The 13,015-nt window shown below is 50.9% G+C and overlaps 1 protein-coding gene across 1 annotated transcript; it reads left to right on the forward strand.

Annotated features, from left to right (window-relative positions):
• The first annotated feature begins 5,929 nt into the window (after nucleotides 1-5,929).
• Nucleotides 5,930-12,812, forward strand: PKDREJ (polycystin family receptor for egg jelly). Its single transcript, XM_032185603.1, is given in 6 exon segments — nucleotides 5,930-6,790; nucleotides 6,792-7,016; nucleotides 7,018-7,453; nucleotides 7,456-8,541; nucleotides 8,544-10,576; nucleotides 10,579-12,812. Coding segments are annotated over 6 exon segments (6,858 nt in total). The 3' UTR covers nucleotides 12,796-12,812.
• The last annotated feature ends 203 nt before the right edge of the window (nucleotides 12,813-13,015 follow it).

Consider the following 13,015-nt stretch of genomic DNA (forward strand, 5'->3'; position numbering starts at 1 on the left):
AGGAGGGGCCGCGGCAGGGGCGGGCGGGGCCGCCGGCGGCGGGGCCGGGCCGGGGCCGCTCATCCCGCCGGCCGCGCTCGCTGCCGAGCCCCCGGGGCCGCCGCCGGGGCCCGCTGCTGCTGCTGCTGCTGCCGCCGCCGCCGGCCACGCGGGGCCCGGCCGCCCCGGGGCGCCTCGGCAGCCCGGCGGCTTCCCGCCACTGACCTGGTCTGCCCTGCCTGGTGTCTAGGAGAAAAAGAGAGTTTATGTCCGGTGGAAGAAGGGACAGGCAACTTGAGAAAAGCACAAGGAAGTTGCCAGCATATGCAGGGAAAAAAATCAGGATGGCTAAAGCCAAAACCAGTCACCATGTACTGTATAGACAGCCTGAGAGGAGATGTCAACATAAATTTAGGCCACAAGACCAGAAAAATCAATACTTTTAGGTTAATAGAATAGTGAATTTTAAAATGTGTATGAAATAGTGAATTTTACTATAGAATAAAAATAATAGTGAAGCCAATCCAAGCTCAGATAATGTTTTCTTGGAAAAAAATAGCAATTTCCAGTTCTATTATCCAAACTGTAATACACAATAAATGTTTGTTCATTGTCTTTTGTATTATAAAAACAAGGAGTTCCGTTTGAGGAGCGGGAGTTGCAAAAGCTCCCTGCTGAAGTAAGGAGCTGTATAATGCTTGGCTAGACACTATGAAAATTCTTTTGCTTAATGTAACAAAAAAGAGAACCCCCTCCCCTTCTCTCCTTCTGCATCTCAGTTGCCTCTTTTGTTCAAAGACACTGCTGCAAAGCTCATGTAACCATCTCCTGATAAGTTGCTAAACTAGTGTATCAACATCCTGCATTCCTGTCTCACGCTGGGCCAACATGACCAAATAAAAAAAAGAAGTTGAACCACAATGCTGAGGAAGACTACGGCCTTCATCTTCACGACCACCAGAGGGACAGAGACAACCCCCTAGCAACAGTGTGCGCAGTCGCAGAATATACCAGGATGTTCTGCGTAATCCCGGAATTACCAAGATATAAAAAGGGACCCTGGCGGGGGTGAGGTGCGCACCGTTGGCGGAGCTGAGACTCCCCGGCCACCCAGCGCTGTTTTGCTTGCTGTTGCTTACTCAGTAAATTCCTTTCTATTATTAATGCAATGCTCTCTGAAAATTAATTAAGGGGGCAACTTATAACACAAACGTATTTCAGGCTTCTATTTAGATTGAAAACCTGAGGGGCTTACTTTAAAATAACACTGAAATTACTACCTACTTGTGGAACATTCTCAAGATTACTCTTTCCATACTGTATATGAACTATTGGAACACTATCCCTTTATATTCCAGGATTGGAATATGAATTTATATCCCCTTCTTACATTGCTCATGGTTACACAGTCATGGTGATAGAGCCTGGGTAGATAAATTGCAGCACAGCCACCAACACTGCACATTGATCCTTCACTAGTTGTCTAGCTAGACAGCTAGGCAACACCACTCCCAAGCATCGCCTCTACCTGTGGTAGGTAAAACTCTTCCCAGTCCTTTACATGGGTGGAAAGCGACAACAGAAGAGCAAGTGGGACGTGCTAAGGTGGTACACAGCAACAGCAAGGAGATTCTGAATGACAAGACCAGCTCCTGCCCCCTTCCCCATAGGGCTAGACACTTACCCGTGGGCAAACATGTCCAGCGCTGATACGTGAAGCTTCTCCCGCTCACTGAGAGGCTGGGATTTTGACAGTGTCATCATTGTTCTCATTGCACTGTCCAGCTCTTTGTTGAGCCGCACTGAACTTCCAGTACCAATCAACTCCAAACCATTTGCGATGACCTGTCCCATTGCTAGAGAAACCAGAGCATTACAACTTGACCCATGCAGTTCTGCAGGTAATTCATATCTACAGAAGCATGAAGAGAGTTTTTGTTTTGTTTGCTTTGAAGCGGGACTGATTTGGAGCCACAGGTGCAAGAACGGCTCATAAGCCTGAATTTTCTAGGCGTTTCATCATGGACAGTCAACACCAAACACGTCATCCCAGCCTGCTCTTGACTATAAAGAATCTTTACAGAGTTCTGCAACCCACTGCTTCCCACTTGCCTAAATGAACCATGGTGATCACAAAGAGGCAAGGAATTATCCATCACTTTCCATGCTCGCCATTAAAGGTTATACTTACTAAAATTTGGATCTGCTGCTTCAGTGTCTCTGAGACCCTCATCACTGACCCAGGTTGCACACTGCAAAAGAGAGAGACAGTGCCAGGGAATCCCCAGTGACATTGGGCATCAGACAGCTTCCTGACACAGGTGGTTAGTGAGCCTTCCTGAGGGGATTCCCCACTAGACCTAATGTCCACAAACAGGGAAGGACTGGTGGGAGATGTTGTGGTCTGGAGCTGTCTTGGGCAGAGTGACCATGAAACGGTAGAGCTCTCTAGTCTTGGTGAAGTCAAGAGAGGCGTTAGTAGTACTGCTACCTTGGACTTCAGGAGGGCAGACTTTGATTTGTTCAAGGCACTGGTAGGGAAGGTCCCTTGGAAGTCAGTCCTGAAGGGTAGAGGGGTTCAGGAAGTCTGAACACTCCTCAAGAATGGAATTTTAAAGGCGCAGGAGCAGGTTGTCCCCGTGTGCTGTAAGATGAGCCGTCGGGGAAGAAGATTGTTGTGGCTGAACAGGGATCTCTTGCCTGGTGTCTAGGAGAAAAAGAGTTTATGTCCGGTGGAAGAAGGGACAGGCAACTTGAGAAGAGTAAAAGGAAGTTGCCAGCATATGCAGGGAAAAAAATCAGGATGGCTAAAGCCCAGCATGAGCTCAAGCTGGCCACTGCGGTTAAGAATAACAATGTTTTAATAAATATATTAACAGCAAGAGGAGGGCCAAGGGGAATGTCCACCCTTTAGTGGACGCAGGGGGGAACATGACTGCTGAGGATAAGGAAAAGGCTGAGGTTCTTAATGCCTTCTTTACGCCTGTCTTTACTAGCTTATCCTCGGGGTACTCAGTCTCCTGACCTGGAAGTCTGGGACGATAAGCAGAAGAAGCCCCCCCCCCCCAGTTCAGGGGAAAACAATTAGAGGACCTGCTGCTCCACCCAGACTTCACAAGTCCATAGGGCCAGATGGGATCCACCCCAGAATGCTGAGGGAGTTGTTGGATGGGATTGCTGGACCGCTTTCCATCATCTGTCAACGGTAAGGGTCATCTGGAGAGGTCCTGGATGACTGGAGACTTGCTAACGTGACACCCATTTGTAAGAAGTGTCATAAGGAGGACCCAGGGAACTACAAGCCTGTCAGCCTAACCTCGGTGCCAGGAAAGGTAATGGAAGAGGCCATCTTGAATGCAATCAGGCCGCAGATGTGGGACAACCAGGGGATCAGGCCCAGTCAGCATGGGTTCATGAAAGGCAAGTCCTGCCTGAGCAACCTCATCTCCTTCTACGACAGGGCGATTCACCTGGTGGATGAGGGAAAGGCTGTTGACGTAGTCTCCCTAGACTTCAGCAAGGCCTTTGACACAGTCTCCCGTAGTATTCTCCTATTTTCCTGGAGAAGCTGTCAGCCCACGGCTTGGACAGGTACACTCACTCTTTGCTGGGTTAAAACTGGCTGGCCACAGAGTGGTGAATGGAGTAAAATGCAGCTGGTGACACATCACAAGTGGTGTTCCCCAGGACTATCCTGTCTTGTATCAGAAATAGTGTAGCTCTTGCTGCTGCTTTCCTGCTGACTCTTCCCTTCTAGCAGTGTCCCTGCTGCCATGACACCCCCTGCAGCTCCTCGCACTAGGACCCACTTGCTGCTGCGGGACTGGGCCCAGGCACGGTGGCCACAGCATGGTAGGGGCCAGGCAGGCCAGCTCTGAGAGCAGAGCTGCAGGGCTGAGGGCCAAGGGGAGTCAGGAAAGCCCAAGACTCACCCCCGTCATCTGGAGACTCCATGCTGACAGCATGGCTGCTCACCTTGCCCCTTGCTGCTCCCAGCCTGGCCTTCTTTCTGCGCTGTCTGTTCTGCAACAGCAATGAGCAGTCCGCTCCAAAGGCTTTGTGTGGGGCTCAGGCTGGGCAGACATGCCTGCAGGTGCACTGTGAGAAGTCATGCTCAAACATATTAGGGGATATTCTGGGTGGTGGGGAAGGACAGACAGAGTGAGAGTGAAGAAAAACCATCTGGCTGCTGAGGAGGAGATGGGAACTCCAGCTCACGGGGAATGGCAGCCACGTCTGCTGGCGGGCAGCTGTCCTGCCTGCCCCAGCACACCAGGGCCAAGGCAGCCCAGGACTGGGCAGCTGCCGCCCAAGGGACAATGATGGCACCTGCACCAGGCCCCCACACCAGGCCCCCTTGCCAGCTGTGCCGGGGAGGAGGGGTTAGGTCCTGGTCTCCATGGAGCACATTCTGATCTCCAAGGGCACCCACTAACAGTTGGGACTCCTCAGCTGGCTCCCACTTGCAGGTAGCACTGTAATGCCAGAGCTCCCTCAGGACCTTCTGGTCATTGCTGACATGCCTCCGTGCCCTCTTCTCCTCCTTCCGCTGCTCGGCTTGTTCCACCAAGCCCTGCGAGCTTCCTCTCTCCACCTGCAGCCACCACCCCTGCTGCTCACCTTCCTGGACACTCTTGGAAATGTCTCCCAACAGCACAACACCCAGGGCTGCGTCACGTGCCGGGGGAGCAGCACCAGGGTGATGCACTACCACCTGGGTCCAGGAGCAAGACCAGAGGCTGAGAGGAAAGAGATGCAGCCACCAGCTGCACCACGCTGCACCTGGTACCTGAACTCGGCCTGGGTGAGGAGCACCTCTCGCTGGGTAGGGCAGGGCATGCTGCAGACAGGCCTCTCACCAACAAGTACTCCTCTGCCCCAGAGAAACTAGTCTGGTGGCAAATATCGCCAGAGACATCTGCAGGCTTGGCTCTGCGAGAGACTGGCAAAGGGAACAGTGCATCTGCAAAATGACGGAGAGTTGTGGAAGCCCATCAGTCCATGTGGCCTCAAATAAATCCACATTCAACATCTGGTTCCTGGCAGCCAAAGTAATAGTTACCCCCAACATGGTGGACCTGGAGAAAATGCTCATAGCAGACATCCCTAAAAACCCTGTGACACTTTTAACGGTGCTCTTCATTCTTGCAGCCTACTTGCCATTGTCCCTCTGGGCCATGCAAAAAGACAGGGCTGGACAGGGGAAGAGGAGGCTCAGGGGAGACCTCATTGCTGTCTACAGCTACCTGAAAGGAAGGTGTGGAGAGCTGGGGGTCAGCCTCTTCTCACAGATAACCAGTGATAGGACCAGAGGGAATGGCCTCAGGTTGTGCCAGGGAAGGTTCATATTGGAAACGAGGAGACATTTCTACTCAGAAAGAGCAGTCAGGCACTGGGACGGGTTGCCCAGGGAGGTGGTGGCGTCACTGTCCTGGGGGTGTTCAAGGAAAGGCTGGACGTGGTGCTTGGGGACATGGTTTAGTGGGTGACAGTGGTGGTAGGGGGATGGTCGGACCAGAAAAAACTTGGAGGTCTTTTCCAGCCCTACTGATTCTCCGATTCTACCTTCAAGAAGCTCATAAAGGAAGAGGGGCCGCGGCAGGGGCGGGCGGGGCCGCCGGCGGCGGGGCCGGGCCGGGGCCGCTCATCCCGCCGGCCGCGCTCGCTGCCGAGCCCCCGGGGCCGCCGCCGGGGCCCGCTGCTGCTGCTGCCGCCGGCCACGCGGGGCCCGGCCCGCCCCGGGGCGCCTCGGCAGCCCGGCGGCTCCCTGGCCCTGCCCGGCCCTGCCCGGCCCTGCCCTGCCGCCGGGGCCGGGGGCGGGGGCCGGGCTCCGCGGGGCGGGTTCCGAGCCGTGGCCGTTAGTCCCCGCCGGCGGTTGGGGCCCCCCGGCCGGCTGCCGCCCTGCCGTCCGCAGCGCCGGTGCTGCCCGGGGCCCTCGGGCGCCGCCGCCATGCCCCTGCGCCCCGCGCTCCTCCTCCCGCTGCTCGGCTCGTTCCTCCGAGCCCTGCCGGCCCCTGCTCCCCGCCTGCAGCCGCCGCCGCTGCTGCTCAGCTGCCCGGGCCCCCACGGCCGCGTCTCCCGAGGGCACGACGCCCGGGGCTGCGTCGCGTGCCCGGAGACCGGCACCGTGACGCTGCGCTACCAGCCGGCCCCAGGAGCGGGGCCCGAGGCCGAGAAGGGAGGGACGCGGCCGCCAGCCCCGCCTCGCTGCCTCTGGTACCTCAACTCGGCCCGGGCGAGGAGCACCTCGGGCTGGGCAGGGCAGGTGACGCTGCACACAGGCCTCCCGCGGCCCGGGCACGCTCCTCTGCCCGCAGCCTCTGGCCTCATCACGGTGCAGTGCTCGTCCAGCCTGTGCGCGGCACCCAGGTGTCTGCACCGCAACATCAGCGTCGTGATGCTGCCCAGACGTGCTGTCCTCAACAGCACGGACATGTGCGGCGATCACGGAGGAGGTGCGCCACGGCTGGCTCGTCGTGCTGCGCCAGCCTTCCACCCCGAAGAAGAGGCAGGGCTTGTGGCAGAAGGGAGCGGCGCCCCGAGGGGGCTCGTGCCAGGTCTCCTGAGGCTCGCGGTCAGTAACAGCACCCCGGGAACAGTGGAAATGGCAGTGCTTCGGCAGGCAGCAGCCTGTAAGCTAAACTCGGTCGTAATTCAAAAGCCTCTTCACACGTCTGTCATCCATCAGAAAAGGGGCATGACTTTCTACCTGTATGCCAGAGTGCTGGTGGACTGCAGCCTCAGCTTGTCTATAAAGCCGGAGTGGATATTCTATGCTGTTCCGGACATGAAAACGAATCCGGACTGGGAGAAAACCTTTAAACGTGTCCTTCCTGCACGGCGTGGACACGGTGCAGCTAACTGTCCCCGGCTGTACTCTGAATTACGGCATGTATCAGGTGTATTTTACTGCTCGAGTGGATGTTATTGGGGCTAAAAGACACTTCAGTCGCACGGACAGAGTTTTCCTTCAGATTGAGAGAAGTGATCTGGTGGCGAATATCGCCGGAGGCACGTACCGGACGGTGGGTTTTCTCGGATCGCTGGACTCTTGATGGCTCCGCGTCCTACGACCCTGATTCGCAGGAGCCGCTTGAGGGAATCGCGTTTACTTGGTACTGCACTAAAAAGGTGTCGGACTATGAGACCATGCAAGTCAGTGCAGGACAGAAATGTCATCGCTCCCAGAGGGACTTGAAATGGCCAACACCTACGGGTTCTGTTCAGGCAGTGCCACCAGAATTCCTCCCAGGAAACGCTGCATACCACTTCCGTCTGGTCATCCAGAAGGACAGTAGAAAGAGCTATGCCAAGCAGACCGTAGACGTGAGGCCTGGCTCCCCTCCTCTTCTGGCCGTGGCGTGCCTGGAGAACTGTGGCGGCGCTGTCATTCCGACGGAGAGGTTTACGTTGTCGGGAAAATGCCTGAACTGTCCGACAAAGAGCCAGCCGGTCTACCTCTGGTCCCTTTGTTTGGAAACTCTACCGAAATCCGCTTTGACTGGTCTTCCAGAACTTCAACGGGCAGGTCTGGTCCTTTCCTCTCTATACATGCTCTGACTTTTACAAATGCTGCGCATCAGTCATACACGCTGCTCTTAAAAGTGACCACTCGGGGCGGTGGGTCATCACTCTACAGATATGTGTTCAGAGTGAATTCTCCTCCCAGGGCCGGGACGTGCAGCATCAGCCCACACCGGGGTACAGCCTTTCAGACTAAATTTGTTGTCCAGTGCAATGGATTTTCTGACAGCAACTTACCTCTGACATACAAAGTAATAGTAGCTTCCGATGTATCCCAGACCGCCCAAATAAGCTCGGTGGAGGAAAACACTTTTGGCATCATTCTGTACGTTGGCTATCAGCCTAGAACTCCTCCGTCTTTCCTGCCAGTTGGCGTGCCCTCTCGGAAGTCTACTTTGACCCTGTATGTTCAGGTCAGTGATTCTCTCGGGGCATTTACCCAGGTGAGCTTATATATCCGAGTGGAGAACCCTGTGAAGAGTCGACCACTAGCTGTCGTCTTCCATGAAATGCTTGCCTCAGTGAGCGGTTTAAGCGCGCCCATGACAGCTTATCTGCAGACCGGAGACTATTTTAATGCTGGTTACTTGGCTTATCTTGCAGCCTCGGTCCTCAACTATATTAAAGCTGCACCAACAATCCAGATACCCAAGGCTCAGTTTCGGGAAAGCCTGATTAAAACAGCTGTAAATATTTCGGTAGAGAGCATGATGGAAATCAACCAAGTAGTTGCCTCCCTTTTTCAAGTCACAGAGGAACCAGAGGAAGTGAACATTCGTTCACAGGAGATTGCCATTACAAAACTGACCGAAGTAACGAGAGTGCTGAAAGTACAGAGGAATGAGAGCCACTGGTCTGAACAAATAGAAATTCAGACCAGCGGAATACTAAGGTGCTTGTCCAACATCATGAGGGCTGCTCTTCTGCCTCGCAGGAATGTCAATGTTGGTGGAGTCACGCAAGTCTTCTCCATCGTGGAAAACTTAACAGAGATAGTTTTCCAGGGCAAAGTCCCCGGAGAGACAGACACTGTCATGGAAACAAAAACTGGAACATCACTTTGAAGAAGGATGAAAACTGGAATGTCACCAATGCGTTCTCAGCCACAGAAACCTGCAGGAATTGTTTCTATCCAACACTGCAGAAAGGACAGAATTCAAGTCTGCCCCGCAACGCTGTCATTTCCACTGCGGTTTTTGAGTTTGATGAGAATCCTTTCCCATGGCTAGGTTACACATCGGAAATCGCAACAACTGTCTTGGGCTTCAAGATGGCAGAGACCAAGGCTAACGGGGATCTGCAAGGGATCCTGCCTGAAGAAGCGGACATTCTTATCGCAAGGAAGGATACTGAATCAGCAACTTTTCGATTAGCAGTGGGACCCGATAGAACAGAAACCTACACTACTGGAGGATTTAGTCTTGAAGTGAACAGAAATACCAAGATCATCTACATCCAGATCCTGACGAAATTAAAAGTGACCTTCCAGGTGGTAGTGTTTACGGGCACAAACGTCACTCAGGCTTTTCCCATAGCCTCTTTTGATGCTTTTCCTGATATGCCGACAGTTGCAAGCAAAACCAAGACGGCTAATGCGGACTGTAACATCAAGGCTCCTTACGTTATCTGTCTCCCAGAGTCACTGCTGAAAGCCGCAGCTCAAGGAAGTGGTGCCGACAGTCAGAACATCTCCATTGTCTTGCTGACGCCCTACCTTACAAGGTATCCAACCACGGGGCTGGTGAGCATCAACATTTTCAGTGACCAGTGCTTGTTTCTGGGTGGAGTTCGAAGTCACTGGAGGGAAGACCTGTGCAGGCTTGGCCCCTTGACTGACTGGCAGAGGGTACACTGCATCTGCAAGATGAAGCAGAGTCAAAGAAGCCTGTCAGTCCGTGTGGCCTCAAATACATCCACATTTGACATCAGGTTCTTGGCAGCCAAAGTAATAGTTACCCCCAACACGGTGGACCTGGAGAAAACGCTCATAGCAGACATCCCTAAAAACCCTGTGACACTTTTAACGGTGCTCTTCATTTTTGCAGTCTACTTGCTCTTGTCCCTCTGGGCCATACAAAAAGACAGGGCTGACAGGGCCAGCAAAGACAAGATTATAGTTCTGCCTGACAACGACCCCTTGGACAAAGAGAGCTTTTTGGTCACCTTGTACACAGGCAGTCGCTGGGGAGCTGGAACCAAAGCTGACGTTTTTCTCCAGCTCATTGGTCAGAACGGCACAAGCGATGTCCACTGCTTACGGCACCCCCAGGTTCCTTCTTTCCGTCAAGGAAGCACTGACTGCTTTCTCTTGACAACTAGGGAGGACTTAGGAGACATCTGCGCCTTCAGGGTCTGGCACAATAACAGGGGCCCATCTCCTGGATGGTTCTTAAGCAGAGCCAAAGTTGAAAACACGTCCACTCGGAAGACCTGGCTATTTATGTGCAGGAAGTGGCTTTCTCTCGACAAGGGAGATGGCTTACTGGAAAGGACATTCTTTGTCACAAACCCCAAAGATCCCCTACCCAGAAAGGACTACTTTTTGATCCATCTCTCCAATGGTCTGACAGAGGGCCATCTGTGGCTCTCGATTTTTGCTCGCTTTCCCACTGGCACTTTCACCAGGCTCCAAAGGTTATCTTCATGTTTAACGATCTTATTATTAAACCTGCTCGTTAACATTATGTTCTTTAATGCTGACAAGGAAGAGCAATCTCCAATACACTTGAGGTACTTGAGATCAATAATAATAGGGATTGAATGTGCTTTGGTTACGATACCTGTGGAGATGCTTATCATTGCCTTATTTAAGTATTCCCAGAAGGACCCAACCGGCAGTCCACCCCTCCTTTCTGGAAGGCTTAAGAACGGGAAGGAACCTTTGCAAAAACGGTACCTCTCAGAAACTTCATCACAATCCGGGAATAATAATCCCCTGGAGAACTTTCCTGGCTCCAGCAATGCACAGGGCCCACTGCCTCACCGAAGGATGAGCAATCGAGGAGCTCCCCAGAACTGGAGCCACTCCCCCATTTCTGAAAGAGATGCCGATGCAACTGGAGCTGAGGAGCAGACTGCCAAAAGAATTCCCCTCCAAAGGCTCAGGCCTTGCAGAGAGGGCTACCACCCAATTCCAGTTTCAATAAAAACTCTGCAGAAGAAGGTGGCAACTTTCTGAAAGAAAGCAAGCCGCTAAGTGTCACCTCCAGGCCTTTTCGCAAGACGCCACAGGTGGTTTTTTGTTGGTGGTGCGTCTATCTCTCGTGGGCATTGGTTATAGCTGTAACTGGTGTATCATCATTTTTCATTGTACTGTATGGTTTGTCTTACGGCTACCAGACTTCCATGGAGTGGCTTTTAGCATCGGCAGCCTCCTTTATTCAGAATGTGTTTTTCCTTTCTGTCCTAAAAATCGTTTGTTACTCAGCTTTGAATACAGTTCGTCCTAAATACTGTGCAAACATTCCGTGGTTAACTCAGGAAAATTATTCTGAGATAAAGCTGGACAAGGAAACACTGAGTGAAGATGAGATGAGGGAGAAGCACTTGAAACTTGCCCAAATCAGAGGCACCAAGCAGTATAAGCCTTTAGAAGCTGATGAAATTGCAAAGATGCTGAAAAGGGCAAAAATTAAAGCCAAGGCTTTTGTTTTCATACGAGATTTCATTAGCCACCTTGTTTTTTTAGCTCTGGTATTACATTTTGCCTATTCCAGTGAGAACAACAACATTTTTCACAACAACCAATTTATTCAGAACCAGTTCTCTCCCAGACTCTCCCCTGTGGACAAGATAGAAGATATTTACATGTGGATGAATGATGTCTTCTTGCCCTTGATCCACAACAACATTCAGCCTTCCTTCCTTCCTGAGAGCTGGTCCAAAATCATTGGTTTGCCTAGGATGAGGCAAATACGGGCTAAACAGACTGAGAAAAAATGTTTCCAACCTCATAGCTTTGTAAATAAACTTGTGATCAGTGAAAGCCACTGTCTTCACAAATACGGCAGGGACACTGAAGAGAAAGGTGACTACGCTGGCAGTTGGTCAAAGATTTCCAACCAGTCTGTTTCCAAGGATGCCAGCAGTTGGCTTGGGTTTACTTACCAGCCAAACAAAACTCCGTGGAGTTATTACTCATCTGGCAATTTGCACACATACGGATCCGGAGGTTACACCTTTTACTTTTTCCCCAAAGAAGGAAGACGTAATTCCACAGCAAGGCTGGATTTGCTGCAAAAGAGCCGTTGGATCGATGAAAATACATGGGCTCTGATCATTGAATTAACTACATTTAACTCCGATGTGCAGCTTTTCTGCAGTATCTCAATCATATTTGAACTTTCTCAACTGGGGACCATAAAGCCAAGTTTGTCAATACACTCTTTTGCACTCCCTATTTTTCATCAGCAAACAAAAGGTCAACAATTACTCTTTGTTGTTTTTGTTGCCTTTCTGTTCATTTACATCGCAGATGGCCTTTACATCATTGTGCAAAGGAAAAAATATACAAACAGCCCTTCCAACTTAATTAAATTTGGCTTAAAATCAGCATTTTTCCTTTTTGTTCCTTTAAAGGTCCTAAAGTTCAAGATGGGAGCTGATATAGTGAAGTTCTACTTACTTCACCCAAATGATTTCATTCCTTTTCATGCAGTTTCTCATGTAGATCAGATTTTAAGGATTACTACGGGCTTCTTGGCATTTCTTGTAGTTTTGAGAACTCTAAAATATTCTCAATTCTTTTATGATGTGCGTCTGGCACAGCGATCAATCATGGCAGCTCTTCCCGGAATATTTTCTATGGCTCTTGTGGTGGTGGTGTACTTCTTTGTATTTATGGCTTTCGGCTACCTTGCGTTTGGCCAGCATGAAGAGAATTACAATAGCATGATTCGCTCAGCTCAGACTATATTCTCTTACAGTGTTTTAGCTTTCAGAGACACTGACTTTCATTCCAACAGGTTCCTGGGTGGTCTCTTCCTAGCCTCTTTCATGTTTGTGATGATCTGTCTTTTGATCAATCTCTTCCAAGCTGTTATTATGTCTGCCTACAGAGATATGAAACAACCCGTGTATGAAGAACCATCTGATGAAGCCCAAGCAGTTGATTTTTTATTACAAAGGCTTAGAAAGATACTGTGTTACCTGATCTGTAGAACAGCCAAAACAGGTGAACCCAATCTTTTTCACAGCATGCTCTATGGCCAGCCTCAGAAGAGACGTCAGCAGCATTTAGGCCTCAAGAACAGAAAAATAAATGGAAAAAAAATGGTTTATCTTGTCATATGAACAATGCAAGATTTCATATTCCAGGTCAACTGTACTCTGTAATACTTACCTTTCCTGTAATACTTAAATTTCCAATAAATGTTCATAAATACTTTTATTTTGATAATAAAATATTGTTTTCATAATAATTTATTATTATTATTATTATTATTTTGTATATTTTAACATTCAACCCATTGCTACTGATTGTGCTTAGAGTTTCTCAGCTGAGAGAAATTGT

The sequence above is a fragment of the Aythya fuligula genome, chromosome 1 (assembly GCF_009819795.1).
Source record: "Aythya fuligula isolate bAytFul2 chromosome 1, bAytFul2.pri, whole genome shotgun sequence".
In the NCBI taxonomy this organism is placed as follows: domain Eukaryota; kingdom Metazoa; phylum Chordata; class Aves; order Anseriformes; family Anatidae; genus Aythya; species Aythya fuligula.